The sequence below is a fragment of the Oryctolagus cuniculus genome, chromosome 4 (assembly GCF_051225735.1).
Source record: "Oryctolagus cuniculus isolate XC-2025 breed Fujian yellow rabbit chromosome 4, ASM5122573v1, whole genome shotgun sequence".
NCBI lineage: Eukaryota > Metazoa > Chordata > Mammalia > Lagomorpha > Leporidae > Oryctolagus > Oryctolagus cuniculus.
The window spans coordinates 139,917,968-139,943,633 of NC_142870.1; the positions used below are offsets into that span (position 1 = coordinate 139,917,968).

General features: G+C 45.6%; 1 protein-coding gene across 50 annotated transcripts in view; it reads left to right on the top strand.

Moving 5' to 3' along the window:
- TFDP2 (transcription factor Dp-2) overlaps positions 1 to 25,666 on the top strand; it is a 188,252-nt gene that overhangs the window by 156,948 nt on the left and 5,638 nt on the right. For 27 of the 50 annotated variants that reach the window (XM_070072710.2, XM_008266266.5, XM_070072709.2 and 24 more), the window contains 4 exons: positions 7,887 to 8,049; positions 13,090 to 13,236; positions 15,738 to 15,806; positions 22,754 to 22,905. In XM_070072710.2, coding sequence (XP_069928811.2) covers positions 7,887 to 8,049; positions 13,090 to 13,236; positions 15,738 to 15,806; positions 22,754 to 22,905 — 531 coding nt within the window. The remainder of the gene's footprint in view (positions 1 to 7,886; positions 8,050 to 13,089; positions 13,237 to 15,737; positions 15,807 to 22,753; positions 22,906 to 25,666) is intronic. The other 23 variants (XM_070072694.2, XM_070072693.2, XM_070072716.2 and 20 more) reach the window with 1 other exon arrangement.

Here is a 25,666-nt window from a genome sequence, read left to right on the forward strand (position 1 = left end):
GAATAAAAAAGTTTCTTTTATCACCTGTAAATGAAATTTAAAATTTACTTATACATTTAATTTTTTCTTTAAGTCAAAGTCCCAGCTGCAGAAAAAAAATGAGACAAAAGGAAAGTAGTCCTAAGTAGTAACACATACGTGTGGTCAGTGCACTGGGGCCAGTCCAGAACAATTTGTTATCAGTCCATGGCAAATTAAGTCTGCAAATCGAATTCAGGACCTTCATAGCAATTTGATGTTGATCTCAGCACCTGCTGGATGGGCAACTCTATCTTAGTGCTGTCATATTGCACAGAGTGAGTCATTTGTGGTACAAACTATAGAGTGGGCATGCACAGGAATGCTGTGTTACAGTGGTTCACACATTTAAAATACAATAAATGACTTCTGGTATGTTCACAGAAATGTGCAGCCCTCAACGTTAGGACTTGTCTCACCCCACAGAGGAAACGTTTTTATCTACAACCCCTCATCCCTCCCAACTTTAGGCGTCCACTAATTGACTTTCTGTCTCTGTAGATTTGCCTATTCTGGATATTTCTTTTATTTATTTAATTTATTTATTTTTGGGTTGAAATTGTTTTATTATGAGGAATATTCTGAACCAAAAAAGCTAAGTAAAACAACATGGAAAATGTTTTACAATAATATTATATAATATATATACTAAGTTCAAGAAACTTACCAAATGTTCATATGCATTATAATTTTTAGTTTTTATTCCATATCTTTTACATAAATGATTAAAGTACCATTTATGTAAATTAAAAATGGTATAACATAATTTGGGGAGTCTGTTCAAAGGAATCTAGAAAAAAACAATGTGTATAGTTTTTCTAATAGATTAGTTGGAGTGTATTTTCTTTTAAAATTTCCTTTTAACACTGTTTTATCAACAAACAAATTAGAAATGTTTGAAAGTCATTTACAGAGAGAGAGGGAGAGACAGAGAGTGAGCTTCCATCTGCTGGTTCATTCCCTAGATGGCCACCGCTGTCAGCACTGAGCCAGGCCAGAGCCAGGAGTCAGGAGCTTCTTCCAAGACTCCCATGTGGGTAGCTGGGTCCAAACACTTAGACCATTCTCCGCTGCCTTCCCAGGCATGTTAGCAAGGAGCTAGATTGGAAGTGGACCAGCCAAGACTCGAACCAGCACCCTTATGGGATGCTAATGTCACAGGCGATGGCTTTACCTGCTACCCCACAACGCCAGCCCTCTAGGTATTTCATTTAAAGGGAAGCATACAATGTGTGGTCCTTTGTGGCTGGCATCTTTGAGTCAGCATGTCTTCAAGGCTCATCCGTGTTGTGGCATTTGTGGATACTTCATCCCTTTTTATTCCTGAACTATATTGCATTATGTAGATGTACAACATTTTATCCATTCCCGTTCCTGCCTGCTATGAATGATGCTGCTATGAACATTGGTTAAGTTTTTGAATGAGTGTTATTTCTCTTTGATATATACCTAGGGATATAAATGTCAGATCGATGACATTTCTATGAACATTTGTTAACAAGTTTTTGGTTGAGTGTGTTATTTCTCTTTGGTAAACAGTAGGAGTCGCATTGTCAGATCATGTAATCACTCCCTGTTTAGCCCTTGGAGTAACTGACAGACTTGAAAGTGGCTGACCCATTGTGCATTCCTACTGGCAGTGTGGGTCAGCTCTAGCCTTCCCACATCTGTCATTTTCGTTGTAGCTGTCCTTGTGGATATGAAATGGCATCGCAATGTGTATGTTTGAGGGGGGGTGTTAATTTATTTATCTGAGAGAGATGCATAGACACAGACTGCAAAAGCTCCCATCTGCTGGTTCACTCCAAGCCAGGAGCTTGGAACTCCATGCGGGTCTCCATCCGGATGGCAGGGGCCCAGCCTTTGAGTCATCCTCTGCTGCTTTCCCAGGCATATCAGCGGGGAGCAGCTAGATCCCAGCTGGCTCATGTAGAATGCTGGCATCACAGACAGTGGCTTAACCCACTGTGCTATGCCAATCCCAGCCAAAAGGGACCTTTTAACATTAATTTACTAAAGAAATTGTTTGCTCAACTTTCTAAGTGTCAGGACCGGATCTCCTCTCTGTGCACTGCAGGTACTGATTGTTCTATCCTCCATTGTTGAATCTTAATATCGATATTGATTGAATTTTGACATGATGTTCTATCAGCCTTCCTGTGAGCAAACTAAGCTTAATTTCTTGATTCAGCCATTATTGAGTAGTGCCTTTAAAGTTTTGCATTGCTTGCGAAAATTCTGGCAGCTCCTAAGAGGGAAGAATCACCTCTGGGTGCTGCGTGTTTTGTGTATGCTGTGTGATTTCGTTCTTTCAACTTGTATGCCCTTTTTCCAGATAGAAGACTGTGGATCAGAGTTACATGACATACACTGCTCAAAATATATAGCTAGTAAATAGTTTATCAAGATTGATCTTTTTTTAAACAGTTTATGGTTTTTTGTTTGTTTGTTTTGTTTTTATAAGATTTATTTTATCTATTTGAAAGAGTAACAAAGAGAGGTAGAGACAGAGAGGTCTTCCATCCTTTGGTTCACTCCACAGATGGCCGTGATGGCCAGAGCTGCACCAGTCTGAAGCCAGGAGCCGGGTCTCCCACATGGATGGCAGGGGCCCAAGGATTTGAGCCATCTTCCACTGCTTTCCCAGGCCAGAGTAGAGATTTGGATCGGAAGAGGAGCAGCCAGGACTAGAACCAGCGTCCATATGGGATGCCGGCACTTCAGGCTGGGCTTTAACCTGCTGCACCACAGTGCCAGCCCCAAGATTAATCTTTAATGAAAATTTTCTTCAAGTTTATTATGAATTCACAGCAAGGAACTAATTTTATAACTTTTAAGAAATATTCGTTTAGGGGCCAGTGCTGTGGCATGTCAGATAAAGCTACCACCTGCAATGCTGGCATCCCATATGGTGCCAGTTCAAGTCCCAGCTGTTCCACTTTCAATCCAGCTTTTTGCTATGGCCTGGGAAAGCAGCAGAAGATGGCCCAAGTCCCTGGGCCCCTGCACCTGCATGGAGACTTGGAAGAAGCCCTTGGCTCCTGCCTTCGAATCAGGCCAGCTCCGGCCGTTAAGGTCAACTGGGGAGTGAACCAGTGGATGGAAACCTCTCTCTCTCTGCCTCTCTTTCTCTGTGTAACTCAGACTTTCAAATAAACAAATAAATCTTTAAAAAAAAAAAAGAAAAGAAATATATAATTATTCATTTGGAAGACAAGAGTGACATATGTGTGTGTATATATATATATAGAGAGAGAGAGAGAGAGAGAAAGAGAGAGAGAGAGATTGGTTGATCTTCCATCTACTGGTTCAGTCCCCAGATGACTGCAATGGCCAGAGCTGGGCCAGGCCAAAGCTAGGAGCCAGGAATTCTATCTTAATCTCATAAGTGGATGGCAGGGACCCAAATACTTAGGCCTCCTCCACTGGGGAGCTGGATCAGAATTGGAGTAGCCAGGACTTAAATAGCCATCTGATATGGTATGCCCAATCACAGGTGACAACTTAGCCTCTGTTCTACTACTCTGGCCCCAATTTTATAAAACTTTTACATGAAGGCTTGCATCTGTGTTTGAAGAGTATGGCCATTAGCATTGAATAATTGTTAAAAGTCTAGTTGATTCTACTTAAGAACCTTATTTAGTGTTTTCCTTTAAATATTATCCATACATGACTGCAGAGAGCACATTAGTCAAATGATTACCCAAAACCACCCTATGATTATTTTATTGCTGCCTTTAAAAAACCTAGAAGCAGATGACAAACAAGAACTTCACTCCTGGTTTTTAAAAAGCATGTAACCACTGTGTTAAGACATTTATTTACTTTAAGCCATTATCCAGTTTTTAGCATGAATATAAAACCCCATACACAACCTAATTTCTTCCAAAATAACTCATGTCCTTCTACTTTTAGCAAGATTTATTTATTTTGTCACTGGTACTAATTATATAAATTTAGATGTGACTGGCCATTTGTATCTGAGTACACCAGATTCCAGGGGCAAGGCAGCAAAGACATAGGCTTTGTGTGAAGATTTATGTAAGTATTTGTGTGTTCTTCCACTTACAGGCGTGTGGAATTAGATTATTTGTCTTTCTATAATGTGAGTATTTCTGGTGGCTAAAGCCTCCATCTTTTAATTCATTGTGGTTTACAATTAGGACTGTTCTGATCCTGTCCTTTCCTTTTCCTCCACCACTGGCTCTGCTTTTATGAAAGACCCTTCCCTCAGCCTGTGTTTCATTATCTGGAAGCATAGTTCATATGTGAAAGGAAAACACGTGCCTGACCCCTTCCCTTTGTCGACCAGTTATTAAGGTGATGAATTAATTCCCATTTGCCCCCCATGTGACCAAGTCTTCCTTTTAAAAATACTACAGACTCATGATATTAAACATAACTGGTAGATTTCATACACTGTAATTATTATCACAACTGAAGTCTAAAGGGTCCCATCTTTGGCCAGGGAGCCTGATCAAGTTGGCTCTTAGGTCCTTTCGACATGACTGTAGCAGTCTTTGATAGCTGATTTGTGTCTTTTGTGACAAGATGCTCCAGGTTCATCTTTGTGTGTTTCCTGTCCTAGAACTGGAGGAAGCTCTAGTTTCTTTTGGTGAGAATTATGTGTAAGACTCCAGTAGGGGGCTAGGGGTGCTTATTGCTATAAGGTTGGTCTTTTTTTCCTAATCCTTTTCAATGGATGAAGCTAATATACCCATCCACACAAAGATAAAATACTTTGAGTTCATGTTTATACTTATAATTCTAAAATACTTTTCCATTACATCTCAGTCCTCTTTCTTCCTCACTGAACATCCTGCTGTTTGATACAGTGATGAAAAAAATGATAAAAATCTGTATATATGATGATTACTGAGTGACTTTATCTATTGCATTCTCCTCAGTCCCAAATAATAATATTCCCACTGATGTGATCAAGAAAGGCTAGATTTGTTGCAAATGCACTCCCTATTCTCTCTCCACTTTCTGATGTTGTATTTCGTCTGCAGTAGTGGAGCATCCATGCTCTTCTCTCCCTCTTGTCCTCATTTGGTCTTACATTTATAGTAACTGTGTATCACTATTCCTCACCAGGCCTTGTGTCTGTATTGTCTGAAGCTTGTTCTCTAGTGCTTTCCTAAGAAGAGTTCATGGAATATCAATCCCTGAGGTTCTACGTTTTGTATCTGAATCAATTGTATTTACGTTAGTTTTGCTGGTCACAAAAGCCTCAACTTGTGCTTTTTTTTTTCTTAATTTGAAATTTTCTTCTGGCCTACCACTTGCCGTTGAGAAATCTGATGTTTGTTTCTTCTAGATTTCCAAAGTATTCTTTTTCTTTGAAGTCCAGTAATTACACCAGAACATTTTGATATTTGGGTTGACTAGCTGTTTTCTTTGATTTCATGAGCACTTTCTTGAACTCTGGAATGGAGTATCCTGTTTCCTTGTCTTGGTCTTCTTTTTCAGGCGTTCTTATCTATAAACTGTCTGCCTACCTCCAGTATTTGTCACGTTCTCTTGCATCTCAGTTTTGGAAATCACGCGTGCTAGATTGTTCTGTCCTAGTTAGAGCAACTAGCTAGTTAGTCTTAGTTGTAGGCCTCTTGTACTCAACTGATACTGGAGAGAGCAAAGCTCCTCAATTCAGCTGATGCTTTCACACTGGCAGCTGTGCTTCCTGGGAGACTCTGTTTGGCAGTTTTGAAGTTGTCCTGTCCTGAGGTCTGCTGGATGCGGCTTCTGGAGTGTTTTTTCTCCTGGCCTCGTAGACACTCCTCTGTGGGCCTTCTGGCGTTCTGGTGGTTGTGGAGATACCTTGTTGTGTAGTTTTGTTGCAGATATTGGCAGTGGGTTTTCAGGTTTGCTATCTAGTTTTTGTCTATTTGTAAGTGGGAATTTGAAGAGTTTAAGAACTGTGCTGCTGCTGCTGTCTTCCCAGGATGCCCTATAACTCTGTGTGTGTGTGTGTGTGTGTGTGTGTATTTACAGTTTATTTGCACTGATTCAAATCAATTGATATATCTTTTATTATCTATAGGTTAACTACTTTATACCCAAACCTCTCTTTCTTCCTTTATTTTCCCTTCAGTTGAAATAATCATATTATTATCCTGAACGGAAATCCTAAAGATTCTGCTATTGCATCCTGTAGTGTAGTTCACTGTGTTCATCTGCTGTCCTCTGTACTTCTTCAAACTGGCCCTTGGATCTGGAGTCTTGATCAGATTTAGTCTCCATGATAAATGTGTGTTTGTTTTTATATATAAATATAAAGCTCGCAGATTGGGAAAGTTCAAGGAAAGAAAACAGTACAGAAACAGAAGTACTGTAGTGAAGAATTTCAGTTGCCAAGTTGGCTTTCAGGAATAGGCACAATGTATAGAAATAGAGATAAAAATAGTGGTTGTTGGGACTGGGGGCAGGGAGTGGAATAATGGGGAGTGACTCCTGGCGGGTATAGGGTTTCTTTATGGTGTGAAGAAATTAAGATTATGCTAATGGCTAAATAAAATCCTAAAAAGCATTATTATACTTGAAGAGAGTAGCTGGGAGCCAGCCCTGTGGCATAGTGGGGAAAGCCTCTATCTTCAGTGCCAGCATCCCGTATGAACCCTGATCCAAGACCTGGCTGCTCCATATCCAATCCAGCTTGCTGCTATGGCCTGGGAAAGCAGTAGAAGATGGCCCAAACGCTTAGGCCCCTGCACCCACATGGGAGACCCGGAAGAAGCTCTTGGCTCCTGGCTTCGGATTGGCCCAGCTCTGGCTGTTGTGACCATTTGGGGAGTGAACCCGCAGATGGTTCACTTTTGTCATCTGTCTGAGCATTTGCGTGTTTACTGCTGCTGACTCTCCTGCCTGGAGAGCCTTCCTGACTTCCTTCCCCTGGCTTTTTTGTGAGTGGGTGGGGGGCAGGTTCCCTGGCCAGGAGTCTGACCCCTTCACCTGACTCACTCCTTGTTCAGGACCCCCATTCAGCAGGTCTCCTTCCTCCACATTGCGGGGAAAGTCCTTCTTCCATTTCCTGTAGAACGCTGTGAACAACTTTAATTTGGCATTTACCTTCTTATGTTGAAATTACCTGTCTGGAGCCCCAGAAAATTTTGGTGATTAAGTTAGCCATGTTTGGCATACTTAAAGACTTAGGTCCAATATTAATACTAATTACAGCTGATAAAAAATTCAGTAGAAAAAATTGAATAGGGAAATAAAGCGAAATAGTGATAATTGAAGTTCATGGGGAAAACTATAATATATAGATACAAAAAGATGACTATTACCTGGTACATAAGCTCTACAAGGCTAGGCATTTTGTCTTTCTTCACTGATATATATTCCTAGTGCCTGTAACAATGCTTGGTGCTAATAGTCTTAAGAACATAGAAGTTTAAAAACATTTCACTCGGCACAGGCAGCAGGATATGTGCAGCAGGATATGCGACTGCTCGGGACACCCACATTCCTTATCAAACTATCTGGGATGGACTTCCACCTCTGCTTCTGCTTCCTATCTAGCTTACTGCGGATGCCTACCCTGAGATGGCTCAAGTGCTCAAGGTCCTGCTACCCACATTGGAGACCATGATGGTATTCCTGGCTCGTAGCTTTGGCTTGGCCCAGCCCTAGCTGTTCAGGGCATTGAGGGAGAGAACCTATGGATGGAACATCTCTATTTCTCTCTCTCTTTCTCCCTCTCTCACCCTGTGCCTTTTGAATAAACAAATAAACTTGGGGGGATAAAAGAACTTTTCTTGGTTTAAATCATGACCTCTCAAAGCACAAATCAGTATCTTGCATGATCTTGTAGAATTTTGTAAGGGAAGTCTAATGAGTAATGAAGTAGATCTTTTTTCTTCTTCTAGTAAACGGAGTAAAAAAGGAGATAAAAATGGAAAAGGCTTGAGACATTTCTCAATGAAAGTGTGTGAGAAAGTTCAGCGGAAAGGTACAACATCGTATAATGAGGTAGCTGATGAGCTGGTGTCAGAGTTCACCAATTCGAATAACCATTTGGCAGCTGATTCGGTAAGTAAATAATGAACTTGACCTTGATGACGATGAGCGATGCTGCAATTTACCTTTTTGAGTTGTCTCTGTCACGATTTGAGATTGAGATGAGCAACAGACTCTTCACCTTCCCCTTGACTTTGAGGGTTTCGTACTATCTAGTGGGGGATGTTTGTTGTTGTAAAAGTTGTGGAAGGAATTTTTACTTAAACAAAAATGGATGCAATTTGGGAGGCTATTGATGAAGCATATTTTTACAAGTAGTCATTTGTCCAGTGGCTTTATATATATATGTGTGTGTGTGTGTGTGTGTGTGTGTGTGTTTGACAGGTAGAGTTAGAGAGAGAGACAGAAAGTTCTTCCTCCTGTTGGTTCACCCCCCCAGATGGCCACTATGGCTGGCACTATGCCAATCCGAAGCCAGGAGCCAGGTGCTTCCTCCTGGTCTACCATGTGGGTGCAGGGCCCAAGTACTTAGGCCATCCTCCACTGCCTTCCCGGGCCACAGCAGAGAGCTGGACTGGAAAAGGAGCAACTGGGACAGAATCCAGCGCCCCAACTGGGACTAGAACCTGGGGTGCCGGTGCCACAAGTGGAGGATTAGCGTAGTGAGCCGCGGCGCTGGCCAATATATATTTTTGAATCTTACTGTTTCTTTAATGTCTAAGTCAATAGCAGTTTTATTTTTAATTGTTAATACAGGAGTATGATTATTAAAATTTCAGTTATATAAGAGTATATAATTTTTTTAAAAAATCGTTAATAGTTTCTTGAATAAATCATCCCAGAAATTCTGTAGGTATGCACAGGATAAATTTTCTTTTAAGATTTATGTATTTATTTAAAAGGCAGAGTTAGAATGAGGTGGGGAGAGAGAGAGCAAGAGCGAACAAGTGAGCGAGCTTCCATCCACTGGTTCACTCTCCAGATGGCTGTACCAGCCAGGATTAAGCCAGGCTGAAACCAGAGCCGGGAGCTTCTTCCTGGTCTAGGGCTCTAAGGATTTGGGCCATCTCCTGCTGCTTTCTCAGGCTGTTATTAGGGAGCTGGATCAGAAGTGGAGCAGTAATCTTCTGATCCAGCTTTCTGCTGATGGTTTGGGAAAGCAGTGAAGATGGCCCACATACTTGGGCCCTTACACCTGCGTGGGAGACTCTGAAGAAGCTCCTGGCTCCTGGCTTTGGATTGGCTCAGCTCCAGCTGTTGCAGCCATTTGGGGAGTGAACCAGTGGGTGTGAAAGACCTTTCTCTCTGTCTTTCCCCATCTTTGTCTGTAACTCTACTTCTCAAATAAATCAATAAAATCTTTAAAAAAAAAAAAAAAAAAGAGCCCAGCCTGGCCTGGAGGCCTTGTTGTGCTGGCATCTCATATGGGCTCTGGTTTTTGTAAAATAAATAAATAAATAAGAATTGGAGCAGCTAAGACACAAACCAGTGCCCATATGAGATGTTGGCATTGCAGATGGTGGCTTAACCTGCTGTACCACACCACCAGCCACAAAGACTGTTCCTTTTTAGTGCATGGAAGTCATCCTCATGTTTTTCAGTTGAGATAAAATTAGGAAAGGAAAACATACGTGTCTTAAGTGTGCAGTTGAATTCTTGTTTCCTCGTTGATGAACAGGTTGCTTACACAGATGTATTCAGGTATAAAATTGATGAGTTTTGCACCCTCAAAGTCAGCATCTCAGCTGACAGAGCACTTCCTTCACCCCCGAGGCTCTGTGTGCCTTTGACTCCCTCCTTCCCTCTGCTTCCATCTCCAAGCAAGTACTGATCTGCTTTTTGTGACTACAGAGCAGTCCACATCTTAATTTTTTTATCTTTAAGTTTTTTTTTTCATTTATTTTAAGATTTATTTATTTATCTGAAAGGCAGAGTTACAGGGGAGAGGGTGTCTTCCATTCGCTGGTTCACTCCCCAAATGGCCACAATGGCCAGACTGAGCCAAGCCCGAGCCAGGAGCTAGGAGCCAGGAGTCTCTTCTGGGTCTTCCACATGGGTGCAGGAGTCCAAGTACTTGGGCCATCCTCTGTTGCTTTCCAAAGCACTTAATCAGGGAGCTGGATCAGAAGTAGAGTAACTAGGACTCGAACCAGCACCCATATGGCATGCCAGCACTGGAGTAAGGGGCTTTTACCTGCTGCGCCACAGCACTGTCTCCAGTCCACATCTCATTTAAATGTAATCATATGTTCTTCCCAGAAATATTAAATAGTAACAACTAATTATTTGAGGTCTTAATATAAATATTTATAGTATGGGATCAAAAAGTCCATAGAATCTGAAATTAAAAGATCGATTTGTTTTGGTGTAAAATTTTTTGGAAATCCCTATGTAGTTTTTCCATAATATGTATTTTCATGAATTTTTAGGAAAAGATTTATTTTGAGAAGCAGAGTTAGAGAGGAAGAAAGCTTCCATCCACTAGTTCATTCCCCAAATTGTCGCAACATCTGGAACTGGGCCACACAGGACCCAGGAGCTTCATCCAGGTCTCCTACGTGGGTGCAGGGGGCACCAAGCACTTAGACCATCTTCTGCTGCTTTCCTGGGCTTATTAGCATGGAAATCGAACAGCCAGGACTACTCGAACTGGTGCCCATATGTGATGCCAGTGTTACAGGTGGCTTAACCCACTGCATCAGAACACTGGCCCATCCATGGATTTTTTTTTTTTTTTTTTTAGGTTTATTTATTGGGGCCGGTGCTGTGGTGTAGGTGTTAAAGCTGCTGACTGCAGTGCTGGCATCCCATATGGGCACTGGTTTGAGTCCCAGCTGCTCCACTTCCTATCCAGCTCCCTGCTATGGCCTGGGAAAGTAGCAGAAGATGATCCAAGTTCTTGGGTCTCTGCGCCTGCCTGGGAGACCCAGAAGAAGCTTCTGGCTCCTGGGTTTGGATCAGCGCCATTTTGGCCATTGTGGCCAGTTGGGGAGTGAACCAGCGGATGGAAGACCTCTCTCTCTCTCTCTCTCTCTCTGTAACTCTGACTTTCAAATAAAATAAATAATTCTATTTTGAAGATTTTATTTATTTGAGAGAAAGCTCCTATCTGCTAGTCTACTCCCAAGGGGAAGGGTGGGGCTTGACACTCAGTCCAGTCTCCCCAGGGAGCAGACACCCAGCCCTCTGAACTTTGGATGACCCTTCAAACTGATGGGTTTCCCTTTGCACCAAGATCAACTTAACCTTGCAATTCTGGCTTCTCCAGTAACTTTTTGAAGTACTCTTCTACATCAGCATGGTTTTTTCATTAAGAAAGTCTTGCAGCCGGTGCCGCGGCTCAGTAGGCTAATCCTCCGCCTTGCGGCACCGGCACACTGGGTTCTAGTCCCGGTCGGGGCACCAGATCTGTCCCGGTTGCCCCTCTTCCAGGCCAGCTCTCTGCTGTGGCCAGGGAGTGCAGTGGAGGATGGCCCAAGTGCTTGGGCCCTGCACCCCATGTGAGACCAGGAGAAGCACCTGGCTCCTGCCTTTGGATAGGCGCGGTGTGCCAGCTGCAGCAGCCAACGGCAAAGGAAAACCTTTCTCTCTGTGTCTCTCTCTCACTGTCCACTCTGCCTGTCAAAAAAGAAAGTCTTGCTACCAAAACTAATTTTAAAAGATGAGCCGAACTAAAGCTTTGGCCTGGTGCACTGTAGTTCGGTTTCCATACAAGTCCTTACTCTGGGCAAGCTGCATGACCAGCTCTCCTCTGGTCCGTGGAGGGCCACATGAGGTACATTGCACCTGGGACTTGAAACCTGTATTCTTGCCTTTTTAAAAGGCTGCAACCCTCCCAAAAACAGAACACTGCCTACCTCTGCCCCTTTCCGATACGTAAACTCTTGGCCTGTGTATTCTTTGTATGTGCTAGACCCCCTAGGCATGGTCTTTATTTTATACAGCAGTAATTTTGGTTAAGCAAAGGTGATGGTATAGCAGAACATAAATGCACAGAGAATGAGTATCATTCACAGTATCTTTAGATAAACTGCCTTTGAGTGGGAACTTCCTTCCCAGTACTTTGAGGCCTACATGATGAATCTAGAAAATTTACTACTGGGGGAAATGAAGACTGCTTAAACCAAACAGGGGCGGCAGAGCCCGTGGCTGTGCCCTCTGATTGGCAGCTCAGGGAGCTCCAGTTCTCTGCAGGCACCTTGATGTTCATGTTAATTTTTGTTAAAATCATACAAAGAGGGGTGCTTCTGGGTATTCAGGTGCGCATTCTATTTTAAGGTTGTACCTCTGGTTTCCGGTTTTCGTACACTGTTCTTGGAGGCCCAGTTATCATCCCTGTCCATCTTGCAAGTGTCATGTCTCCGTCACCCTCTAGACCCCAGGTGACTGTGACACCTCCTCCTGCTTTCTGGCCTTCTTCGAGTTCTTCCAATAGTCAGGAAATGCAAGGGATGTTCATTCCTGAGCCGTGGTGGCTGCCATCCTGGTCATCCATTCTATGCAGTAATAATTGAGATTTGCTCTCATGCTTACCTGGCCAATGGGTCTTCATTCTGTCCCCCATCTGCAAGCTCCCATCTTAGATGATCTTCTTCCACCTGAAGAAATCCCTTTAGTACTTTATAATACAGATCTACTGCTAACATAATCCTTAGGGTTAGAGCTCTTTCCGCACTTTGAAAGTATCAGAATATCGGGGTCGGCGCTGTGGCTCACTTGGTTAATCCTCTGCCTGCAGTGCCGGCATCCCATATGGGCACTGGTTGTGTCCCGGTTGATCCTCTTCCAGTCCAGCTCTCTGCTGTGGCCTGGGAAGGCAGTGGAGGATGGCCCAAGTGCTTGGGTGCCTGCACCTACATGGGAGACCAGGAGGAAGCACCTGGCTCCTGGCTTCAGATCGGCGCAGCGCGCTGGCCTGTAGCAGCCATTTGGGGGATGAACCAACGGAAGGAAGACCTTTCTCTCTGTCTCTCTCTCTCTCACTGTCTATAACTCTACCTGTCCAAAAAAAAAAAAAAAAAAAAGTATCTGAATATTATTAATTTAATATGTTGATGTCATGTGACTGTATTTTAACCATAACATTTATCACTCAATAAAAATGTTTTTTAGCAGGCTTACGATCAGAAGAACATTAGGCGAAGAGTTTATGATGCTTTAAATGTGCTAATGGCGATGAACATAATTTCAAAGGAAAAAAAAGAAATTAAGTGGCTCGGGCTGCCCACCAACTCTGCCCAGGAGTGTCAGAACCTGGAGGTGAGCGAGCAGGCCCCCGCCTGTTTGTGGGTGATTGCTTGCATTATTTTACATCGGATACATTTTAGTTTAGACATATAATCACATAAAATTAAAATAGTCGCAGTTCTTATATATGACATCATTTTTCCAATGGACTCTCACTTTAGAATTCGGAACTGGAAGGAACAGTAGCAGTATACTCAGCAGTCTTGTCAGTGATGACACTAAGGGATAGGAAAGTTAAATGACTTAAAGTGATTCTTGCTGTTTCTTAGAGAAGGTCTTTTTTTTTTTATTCTAATTCTGAGTACTCTACTAATTTTGGTGAACTGTGTACTAGAAATACCACCTTAATTTTATGAAAGGCTTGCTGTGTGGATCAGAAGAAAAGGATCAAGCCGCATGTTTATTTCTGTGTTCCTCTAAAGGTAGCTGTGAAAGCTAACCTTTCACCTTTGGCTCTGAAATCAGTAGCAACAGAATGGTATTTCATTTGTGTCTTTATCAGGATGGACAGTGTTCAACGTACAGGAACTTTGGAGTAATGTGGGCAAAACATCTTTAGTTCTGCTAACCTTGCCCATTGTAGAAATTCATCCCTAAGTGAGCATGTCCCCTGACATATTGTTTCTAAATCTGTTTATTGTCGTGAATTGGAGTAAACTAAGCTTAAATTTGGGTTTTAGAGATAATTAAGGTTGACTTTTTTTTTTTTTTTTTTTTTTTGGTCTTTCTCATTCCCTTTCCCCGGGGAGAAGCCAGGCTCTCATCGAAAGTTGTAGAATAACGTTATTCACACACTGGAGTGACACGGCCCTTCTTTTTATTCCTCCTAACATAGTAGAATTTGAACATAACTTTCGTATCAGTAACGTTCTGCTGAATCCAGAGGCTCAGCAGGTGAAGATCCGTCATTGTGCACCTCGTGCTCAGCCCCAGGTTCCACCCCAGGACCTGTCGCTGTGCTTTTAGAGAGGAGTGTCCGAGAGTTCCCAGAGTGTGGTTACTCCTAGCAAAGAGGCTACAGGGGAGTAACCCCTGTGCCGGGTCACGAGGGAGGGGCAGGAGTGGAGGGTGCCCATGGAGAAGGGGAGGTGCTGGGTGGTGTAGGACAAGCCTTGACAGCCCAGGCCATGTCTGGCCGAGAGTGGGCGTGGAGAAGGGTCAGATTTTCAGTGCTGGGCAGGGTGGCCCTGATGCCGTAATGTTGGGAAACTGTTGGTAATAGGACGTTTTACAGGACGTGTCTCAGTGTGGGCTGGAGGTGAAGTTAAAGGTAGATGGGGAAAGAGAAGGGGCAGGGAGGAAGCCAGCGGCTGGTCGGGGTTAGGGCAGTGTCAGTGGGGTTAGAGGCAGGGACAGTGCGGCTTGGCCTGGCTGGATGTGGGCAGGTGGAGGCTTGGCCTGGATGAACTCCCGCACGATGTTCTTCAAGGGTGGACAGCCTGAGATTTCACAGTGAAGCTTGGTGTTAAGGTGGTGAGGGGGAGCATGGGCAGAAGTTCCTAAGTAGGTGGGGAACAAGTAAGAAGCAATCTGGGGGGTAGACCCCCAAAAAGATGTTATTTGATATCTCAAAAGACAGAATTTCAGCAAATTTAGTTAAGATTTGAATTGGATTTTTTTTTCCCCCTGGGGATTCCAGGGTTGGGCAGCACCCCGTTCTATAAAACACAGTAACTGCTGTGGTGAGCTGGCAGAGCAGGCTGGCCGTACGGGCAAAACAGGGCTGAAGAGATGCAAGGCAGAGCGGTGCGGGTCGGCCCTTCTCACGGGAAGCACAGGGCCTCCCCTGTCAGGCCCACTGGAACCGGCCTGTCCGGGGACAGCTCTTACCTCCCTCTCTGCTGGTCTCCCCGAGAGTCAGAGTAATGCTGTGGTCTGGGCTCGGTGCCCAGACGTTAGCGCCAGGGACTCCACTGTGGTGGGGTCTTTTGGGCCTGGTGCAGGAGCTCAGTCGAAACCAAAGGCCTCCTGTAGATTTTACTTGACAGAAGGCTTTGACGTCTGCTCAGGAAAGACATCAACTGCAAGGAACTTCAGACCTCTTCTGGTTGCTTTCTAGGTCATTGTAGAATAGAGAAAAAACGTCAGTTGCTTCCAGCTGGGAAGTACCATGTGTGTTTCTCACTGCACACAGGACTTTGTGTTGCACATGTGTGGTGATGAGGTTAGCAGCCCCACTCATTGGGGGCTCAAGTAGGCCACGATCGGCGAGATCTTGCCTCATGAGTGTGACCGCATGAGCTGAGTGCTGGCTGCTTTGACTAGAATGTGAGTGATAACGGCAACAGGTACTACCAGCCAAGTGTTCAGCGAACAGTTGAATTTCATTTCTAAAGACAGTTGCCGTATTTCTACTGGGGTGCCTGCTTTCTCATCCCAAATCCACGTCCCTAAAGATGGGTAAAATGGGTTGCGTTTCTCTAAGGAAAATTCTTGCTGTGTCAGAAATAGGGACGTGAAAAGTGAGCAGTCCTTTATGCTCTCCCCGGGTCTGTGTTTTGTAACCTTTACAGATAGAGAAGCAAAGGCGGATAGAGCGGATAAAACAGAAGCGGGCCCAGCTGCAGGAGCTCCTCCTACAGGTAAAGATGCCGGGTTTGTGTTTTCCTTACCCGCCCTGCCTGTCCGGTTGCTTTTCCACCTACGTGGGTTCAGAGTGGCTGATCTCTGACTGTGGTCTTCGCTAGTGTCTGGGGGACCACACCAGGGTGCCGCCCCCTCCCCTTGCTGCCTGCATCCCGCTCTCTGCCTATGTGGTGGCCTCATCTCTGCCCCTCCCTCCAGTGGCACTGTAGGTGGCACTGCACTTCGGACCTTATCCTCACTCCAAATGTAAACCGAAGTTCAGGGGTCTTTTTCTGTTTATCTTCGCCCTGGTTTGGAATATAAAATGGTAAGGCTACTTTAATTGTATGTACTTTAAGTAAAATAATCGAATCTACCCATAGTACTTAAGGTTCAAAAAGATTTATAAAAAGAACAAAATTTAAAATGCATTTCTGCTTAAGAAAAGCCTTATAGGGGCCAGCGCTGTGGCGCAGCGGGTTAACACCCTGGCCTGGAGCGCCGGCATCCTGTATTGGCACCGGTTCGAGACCCAGCTGCTTCACTTCTGATCCAGCTCTCTGATGTGGCCTGGGAAAGCAGTGGAGGATGGCCCAGGTCATTGTGCACCTGAACCCGCGTGGGAGACCTGGAGGAAGCTCCTGGCTCCTGGCTTCAGAACGGCGCGGCTTTGGATCTGTGCAGCTCTGGCTGTTGCAGCCAATTGAGGAGTGAACCAGCGGGTGAAAGACATCTCTCTCTGCCTCTCCTCTCTCTGTGTAACTCTTTCAAATAAATAAATAAATCTAAAAAAAAAAAGAAAAAGAAGAAGAACCTTATAGTATTATAGGATTCTTATATTTCTACTTTTTGGATAACTGCCTAGAATTTGGATAAATTTCTAAAGTGTAATAGAGCTTTTATATAAATTCACGTGAAAGCTGGCATTGTGATGTAGTGGTTAAAGCTACCACCTGGGACACGAGTATCCCATATGGGTGCCAGTTCAAGTCATGCTGCTCCACTTCTGATCCAGCTCCTTGCTAATGCACATGGGAAAGCATCGGAGGGTGGCCCAAGTCCTTAGGAGGAAGCTCCTGACTCCTGGCTTCAGACTGGCCCAGCTCCAGCTCTTGTAGCCATTTGGGGAATGAACCAGCAGATGGAAGATCTCTCTCTTTAACTCTGCCTTTCAAAAAAAAAAAAAATCATGTGAAGTAAAATTATAGGGTAGAGGGTTTTTTTTTTCTCTCTTTGATAATTGCGATTGGTATAAAAATAAACTTTGGAAAATGAACCAGAGGAAGTTGCTATTTCTGATTTCCTCAGCAAAATGTCTTTATATGAATAATTTTGCCACCAATCAGCAAATCCACTTTGATTTGAACAAATGTAGATCCTTTTCAATTTTGGGTTTAATGTACTTCCTTTTTCCTCCTGATAGAGAGACAAACCTTCCATCCCCTGGTTCACTCCCTAATGCCTGGGAGCTGGGGGTTCCGTCCCGGTCCCCCACATTGGGGGCAGGGACCTGTGTGCTTGAGTCATCGCCTGTGGCCTTCCAGGGTGCACTTTGGTAGGAAGCTGAATTTAAGAACAAAGCCAGGATGAGTCCCAGGCACCTCTGTGCAGGCTACAGGCATCCCCCAAGCAGCAGTTTAACTGCTCTGCCAAGCACCCACCCCTAATCCACTGTTCAAAAGTAGGGGTGAGTTACCAAATACCGTAGCAGACTTTTTTTCTTCAATACTCCACTGCTGATGAGGTTATGTTGTGGTCATAAGTATTCCAGGTGATTCTTTCTCACTTTATGGCTGCATATGTTTGAGGTTTTTTTTTTTTTTTTTTTTTACTCATTGACTTGCTGTGGTGTAGTTACATGTAGAAATCAGGTAGGAGATGGCAGCACCAGAGATCAGTGATGTGAGCCTGGGAAGGAGGCAGAGAAGCAAGGCGAGGGCAGAGACTGTGCACGCGGGAAGCCCAGGGACGACGTCTAGTCCTGGTCAGAGCGTTTCCCTCTGGCTGTGCTCTGGGTCCAGTTTTCGTGCTGAGCCCCAGGAGGTCTGCCTCAGGAGCTGCCACTGCAACCCTGCTAACATTTTTGCTTTTTAGGTATATTTCATAGTGATTTTCCAAACATGAGTTTTTGTTTTTGTTTTTGTTTTTTAATTTGACAGGTAGAGTTCCAGACAGTGAGAGAGACAGTGAGAAAGGTCTTCCTTCCGTTGGTTCACCTCCCAAATGGCCGCTATAGCCGGCGCGCTGAGCCTATCCAAAGCCAGGAGCCAGGTGCTTCCTCCTGATCTCCCATGAGGGTGCAGGTGCCCAAGCACTTGGGCCATCCTCCACTGCCTTCCCGGGCCACAGCAGAGAGCTAGACTGGAAGAGGAGCAACCGGGACTAGAACCCGGTGCCCATATGGGATGCCGGCACTGCAGGCAGAGGATTAACCAAGTGAGCCACGGCATCAGCCCCAGGTTTTTTTGTTTTAAATATTTATTTATTTGAAAGAGTTACAGAGAGAAAGAGAGATCTTTCATCCTCTAGTTCGCTCTCTAAATGATTGCAACAACCTGGGCTGGACCAGGCCACAGCCAGGAGCCTGAAATTCCATCCAGGTCTCCCAGGCACCTGGGCCATCTTCCGCTGCTTTCCCTGGCACATTAGCAGGGAGCTGGATCAGAAGTGGAGCAGTCAGGACTCAAACCCAGAGCTCATGTTGGATGCTGGTGTCACAGGCAGCTGCTTAACCCCCTACACCACATCAGGTCCCCCAGATATGTTTTATTTGAAAGAGCGTACTACACCCTTTCAGAAGTACAGTAGAAAGCCAGCGCTGCACTCCGTGCTCTGCTCCTGCCCTGCCTCCAGGCACCGTCCGCTGCCCTGAACTGCACCTCAGCTGCAGTAGTTCCCTACTGGCGTACAGTCCCTAAACTGCCTGAGAGTTCCTCGGACCTCTGTGGCACATCCTGGAGCTCGAGTTTTGGCCCAGGGTTTCAAAAGCCCATTGATCAGCAAACCCACGAGTGTCGTGTGTCTGTGGGAAACCAGGCGGGCAGGATCACCCTCCCAGAGGTGGGACCTGCACTTCTGCAAGGGCCCACACGACCGGTGCAGTGGAGTGTGTTTTCACTGCTGATCTTTGGACAGGGAATATTGTATTTTTTAAGACCCAGATTTCTTTTCCTCTGCTGTGTCTTAAGCCAAATGTTTATGGAAGATTCCAACCCCAGAGTCCGCCTAGCTGGCAGCATTTACAGAAACAGATCACTGAGATGAAGCCCAAAGTAAAACTGAAGTCCACGACTTCTGGTAGACATACAGCTTATCTCCTCTGAAAGTTTTGATTTCTTTCTTTTATCAAATAACATTTATGAAGTTATCTTAGAAAGCAGATTAAATTGGGCTGGCGTTGTGGTGTAGCAGGTACAGCCACTACCTGTGGCACCAGCATCCCTTATGGACACTAGTATGTGTTCTGGCTGCTACACCTTTTTTTTTTTTAACTTATTTATTTATTTATTTGAAAGGCAGAGTTACAGAGAGGCAGAGGCAGAGAGAGAATGAAAGAATGAATGAATGAATGATCTTCCATCTGCTGGTTCACTCCCCAAGTGGCCATAATGGCGGGAACTGGGCTGATCTGAAACCAGGAGCCAGAAGCTTCTTCCAGGTCTCCCCACACAGGTGCAGGGGCCTAAGGACTTGGGCCATCTTCTGCTTGTTTCCCAGGTCATAGCAGAGAGTTGGATCAGAAGTGGAGCAGCCAGGTCTCGAACCGATGCCCACATGGGATGCCGGCACTGCAGGCTTTACCTGCTAAGCCACAGTGCTGGCCCCAGGTTGTTCCACTTTTGACACAGTTCCATGCTCATGGCCTAGGAAAAGCAGCAGAAGATGGCCCAAGTGCTTGGGCCCCTGCCACCCATGTAGGGGACCCAGAAAAAGGTTCTGGCTCCTGGTTTTGGCCTGGCCGCTGGCCATTGCAGTCATCGGGGGAGTGAACCAGCAGGTGGAAGATTATCTCTCTCTGTCTCTGTCTTTCCCTCTAATTTGCTGTGGACAAGGTAGCTTGACTTTTTTTTTTTTTCTTTAAGATTCGTTTATTTATTTGAAAGGCAGAGTTATAGAGAGAGAAAAGGTGAGACAGAGATATCTTCCATTTGCTGGTTTACTCCCTAAATGGCTGCAAAGACCAGGTCTGGGCTAGGCTGAAGCCGGGAGCCAGGAGCTGCTTCCAGTCTCCTACATGGTGGCAGAGGCCAAAACATTTGTGCCACCCTCTGTTGCTTTCCCAGGTACATTAGCAGGAAGCTGGATTGGAAATGGAGCAGTGGGGACTCGAACTGTGCCCATATGAGATGCTGGCACTTCGGAAGGCAGCTTAACCCACCGTGCCACACCACTGATCCCTGATTATTATGATTTTAAAATAAGCTGATGTCACAACTCAGTGGTGTCACATCACCTGTCTTTTTAAATTCTTATTATTTTTTAATTAATTGGTTTTTTTTTTTTGTTGTTTGTTTGTTTTTAAGAGAGAGACAGAGACAGAGACAGAGAAAGGACTTCTATTAGCTAGTTCACTTCCCAAATGCTCCCAACAACTTGGAGATGGACCAGGCCAAAACCTGAAGCCTAAAACTCAAGCTGGCCTTGTCGTGTGGGTGGCAGAGACCCAAGAACTCGAGCTTTCACCTGTTGCCTCTCATGATGTCCTTAGCAAGAAGGTGGATTGGGGATATGGAACTCAATCCCAAGTGGCGATGTAACCACTGTGCCACACACTCATCCCTGATGCTTCTTCTTAGTACCAATACAACGTTGCATTTTTATTGCTCTCTTCACCTGTAAACAAAACAAAAAACCAAATCTCTCAAGCTATGAAGTGCACCCAGCATGAAGCAGGGTGTTGTAACGATGTAAGAACTCTTCTTCATCACCATGTATACGTTGCGTACGCTGAGGCCCTCCCATGACCCAGGGCCACAAAGCCAGGCAAAGTCTAGGAGCACTTTCAAAGATGAGCATTCCAGTAGATGGGAAGAGAGGCCAGGGAGAAGCTCTTTTTCTCGAGTTTGCCATTTCAGCACATTTCCCCTTAATACTGAGTGAATTAAGAGATGAATATAAACTAGCCTTAGTTCTTAAGAAACAGAAAATAACAAAGTTAAGAGAGCTTAAGTAATAGTTTATAATGATACTGATATTGATTTTTTTTTTGTTAGTGGTTTTTTGGAAACACTTCTTAGTATTAGAATAAATTGTACATTCTGGTTTATTAATAGAGTCAGGGTTCACTTTCTACAGAGACAGTACCTCGCCATTTTGAGATACTAGTCATTTTAACCAAACTTTAGTTAAGGCCCAGGATCTACAATAAACAGTCCCGAGCATAAGGTTACTAAGCAGCAGAAAATAACTTGAATTCATGGTGACAGAGAGAGGCTGCGTTACAAGCTAGTGAAAGGGGTCAACAGCCTTGACTCTGTGAGCTTGTGAAACCATTACCTGTCTCATGAGCAGATGCAGTACCTGGGCTGGGCGAGGTCTTACTGTGACATTTTACGATGCTTTTGCCTTTTTAAAGGGTGTGTGCAGGGGCAGGCCTTTGGCATAGTGGTTGAGACACTGTTTGAGGTGCCCAAGTCCCATTTCAGGATGTCTGGGTTTGGGCCATCTCCACTTCTTTCCTGTTCCATCTTCCTGCTGAGGTACACCCTAGCAGATGGTAATATTTCAAGAACTTGGGTCCCTGCTGCCCACCTGGGAGACTCGAATTGAGTTTGGGGCTCCTAGCTTCGGCCTGGCCCAACCTCGGCAGTTACAGGGAGTTGGAAAATGAATCAGCAGATGGAAGACCTTGCTGGGTCTGTCTGTCTCTTTGCCTTTCAGATAACTTTTTAAAAGGAGGGGGTTGCTTTCTTTGGCTTTTGAGTAACTAAAAATTGGAGCAAAATTCAGAATAAAGATTCAGACCTTAGGGCTAGTATTGTGTAGCCTGCCACCTGTGACGCTGGCATTACGCGTGAGCACCGCCAGTTCCAATCCTGGCTGCTCCACTTCCAATCCAGCTCCCTACCTAAATGTCTGGGAAAACAGCGGAAGATGGCTCAAGTGCTTGGATCCCTACTACCTGCGTGAGAGACCTGGATGGAGTTCCAGGCTCCTGGCTTTGGCCTGGCCCAGCCTCAGCCATTGTGGCGATGTAGGGAGTGAGCCAGCATGCGGAAGAGCTCTGTGTGTCTTCCCTGCCGGTGAAGCTCTGCCATTACATTTAAAACAGACCAGAGAACGATTCCGGCATTCATCTGTCTTCATCTGGCAGACATCAGGTGGGAGGAGGCTTGGACTGGATTCCAGGCCACGCCCTCGTGCCCTGTGGGTGCTGAGAAGCTCGGTGGCGGTGTCCTAGCACCACTGTGGCAGTTAGTGGAGGTGGCACTGGCACGGCACCGGCCCCAGCCCCTGGAGCAAGCCAGAGCAAACCCACGTCCTTCTGTTTTATACAGTGAGGGTCCAGTGAAAAAAATTTTTTTTTAATTTGGAAATAAAAGGTTCTTTGGCTTTGAAACATTTGCCTTTCCCAGGTCTAGATGATCTAAAACCCCGTCAGCCTGTGTTAGGTCAGTGGAGAAGATGAACTCCCTTGGTGTGCCCCTGAGAAGAGCTGCAGCTGCCACGTGGCTCTCTGCCACGTTGGTGAGATCCTGATCCTGTGGGTGTTGGAAACCACAGGCCCTGTTACTGACATCAGGACCTCAGGCAGCATTTAGGTGCCTCGGAATGTATTTGTTGTTGAGTGGGATCATTCCAATCTGCATGTAGAAATGCTTAATTTTTAATTAATTCCTTCATACAGGTGGGCTGCTTCTTTAAATTTTCGAGTGCTATTTTGCATGCCCTGTGTTAATTCATTTAAAACTCTAACTCACTTGTCCATACTACATTACAGTATTTTTTCTTTTGATCATTACAGCAAATCGCTTTTAAAAACTTGGTGCAAAGGAATCGGCGGAGCGAACAGCAGAACCAGGGCCCTCCAGCGCAGAACTCCACCATTCAGCTGCCGTTTATAATCATCAACACAAGCAAGAAGACAGTGATAGACTGCAGCATCTCCAGTGACAAGTGAGTGGGGACGTGGGGGCGCGCAGGCCTGGCCCCCTGCGGGCGTGCTGTCCTCACGTGCACTCTGTCGGCCGCAGCCCCCCGAGGCTGCCCTGCCTGGGGTGCACAAATCGCCTCCTCAAGCCTAGGAGCCTTCTCCACGGCCACGCTGTCACGCGCCCTCCACGGTCCCCTGTCCTGTCCAGGCACTGTGCTGCCTGAGTGACAGGCGAGGCCCGGCCTGGGCCCCAGCTGCGATGCATTTCCTGTGTGCAGTGGGTGAGAGCATCGCTGAGGGGCTGTGCCGAGGTGGGGTCCTGATTGCGTCCTGGCGTAGTTCATTGTGCTCCTGTGTTTGCCATGTCGCTGTTGTGTGTTCCTGGGTACGAACGGATGGACATGAACATGCTAGGCACATTCTCTGCCTTTTACTTTATTTATTTCACATTTTTAACTACGATTGATATAACATTAATCTACATCATAGCAAGTTCGAAGTAGCACTTTTCAAACGCAGCATTACTTTGTCCCTCGTGGAATGTCTTGGCTGTTCCCAGTATCTTGAGAGGGTGAAGAGTGTGTACGGGCGTGGAGTGAGCCTGGCCCTTGTGTGGCTTGCACCTCCCACCCACGCTGCCTGCTCTGAAGCTCCACTTCTCAAGAACTGACGGGAGTGATAGCAGAGCTTCCGTCGCCTTAGCCTTGTGAGGCTGCAGTTGGACGATGCTTGAGGAGTCTCACTGGGGACAGACACTTCACAGACGTCAGCTGCTGTGACAGCGGTTCGGGCTGCCTGGACGCCTGCGTGGTGTCTACTGTCTTGTCTTTTCTTTCTTTCTTTTTTTTAATTCTTTTAAAAGTTGATTATAAACCAGTTTTGCAGGTCACAAGGAAATAAAAGGACCATGTACAGCCTTACAGGAAACTGAAACTATTTTTTACTGTGTATGGACACATAGCCTCAACCACCAAGCATTTTAAAATTTATTTATTTCTTTTAAAATGTATGTGAAAGACACAGGGGCAGGTTCAGCCCGGAGGTCCATAAGTCTGAATTATTATTCATATCCTTGCAGTTTCTTTGCAAGAAGTTCTAAAAGGACTGTTAACAATTCTCATTCAACTGAGAATTCTAGAAAATGGTTGACATCTTTTTTGAGGAAAAAATCCCCAAACTTGGCATTTTTAGTTAGTCTCTTTCAAATTAGTCTTGTTTTGTAGGGGAATTAACAATTCATATCTTCAGTTGTTTAAGTCTAAAAAAGGTATCAGGAAAACCTGTGACCCTTTACACACAAGATTATGGCAGCATGCCCCGAGGCTGGGGCCTGACAAGGGTTCTGTCTCTCCAGGCCACTGGCCCAGCCCTTTCCCAGCCTTCCTTGAGCGTACGGAAGGCATTCCTGAACAGTAAACCTGTTCCTCAAACTGGGTCCCAAACCCTGGCTCTCAGTTTGGGGAGGCAGTCTTTCCTCTTATTGGCCAGGAGGCTTTCCCACAGGGAGGACTGAGTTTATAAAACCTTCTGCTGGGGGCCAGCACTGTAGCTCAGCAGGATGCCCCTGCCTATGGCGCCGGCATCCCGTATGGACGCCATTGAGACCCGGCTGCTCCCCTTCCCATGCAGTAACGGAGGATGTCCCAAGTGCTTGGGCCCCTGCCCCCACTTGGGAGACCCTGGGGAAGCTCCTGGCTCAGTTGGTGTTGCAGCCATTTGGGGATCTCTCACTGTCACTCTCCTCTGTAACTCTGTCTTTCAAATAAATAAATAAATCTCTTAAAAAAGAAAGAAAAACCATCTGCTTGTGACAGATGCCTGAAACCATCCCTGAAGTAGGCATCTACTGTGGATATTTTTTTCTTCAAAAAAACTTGCTAGTGGGCCGGCGCCGCGGCTCACTAGGCTAATCCTCCGCCTAGCGGCGCCGGCACACCGGGTTCTAGTCCCGGTCGGGGTGCCGGATTCTGTCCCGGTTGCCCCTCTTCCAGGCCAGCCCTCTGCTGTGGCCCGGGAGTGCAGTGGAGGATGGCCCAAGTGCTTGGGCCCTGCACCCCATGAGAGACCAGGAAAAGCACCTGGCTCCTGGCTCCTGCTATTGGATCAGTGCGGTGCGCCGGTTGCAGCGCGCCGGCCGCGGCGGCCATTGGAGGGTGAACCAACGGCAAAAGGAAGACCTTTCTCTCTGTCTCTCTCTCTCTCTCACTGTCCACTCTGCCTGTCAAAAAAAAAAAAAAAAAAAAAAAACAACTTGAAGCAGAAAGTCCTGAAATACATGGATTTGAATAAAGTACACTAGCAAGTTTGTTTTTTTTTGTTTTTTTGTGTTTTTTTTTGTTTGTTTTTTTGACAGGCAGAGTGGACAGTGAGAGAGAGAGACAGAGAGAAAGGTCTTCCTTTTGCCGTTGGTTCACCCTCCAATGGCCACCGCGGCCGGCCCGCTGCGACCGGCGCACCGCGCTGATCCGATGGCAGGAGCCAGGAGCCAGGTGCTTCTCCTGGTCTCCCATGGGGTGCAGGGCCCAAGCACTTGGGCCATCCCCCACTGCCTTCCCGGGCCACAGCAGAGAGCTGGCATGGAAGAGGGGCAACTGGGACAGAATCCAGCGCCCCGACCGGGACTAGAACCCGGTGTGCCGGCGCCGCTAGGTGGAGGATTAGCCTATTGAGCTGCAGCGCCGGCCTTCAAGTTGTCATTTTTATACTGATATAACATAAAGTGTTTCACCCTCCCATGATTTCAGTATGATTTGAGGACAAGGTGAGAATCCCTACTGTCTGGAG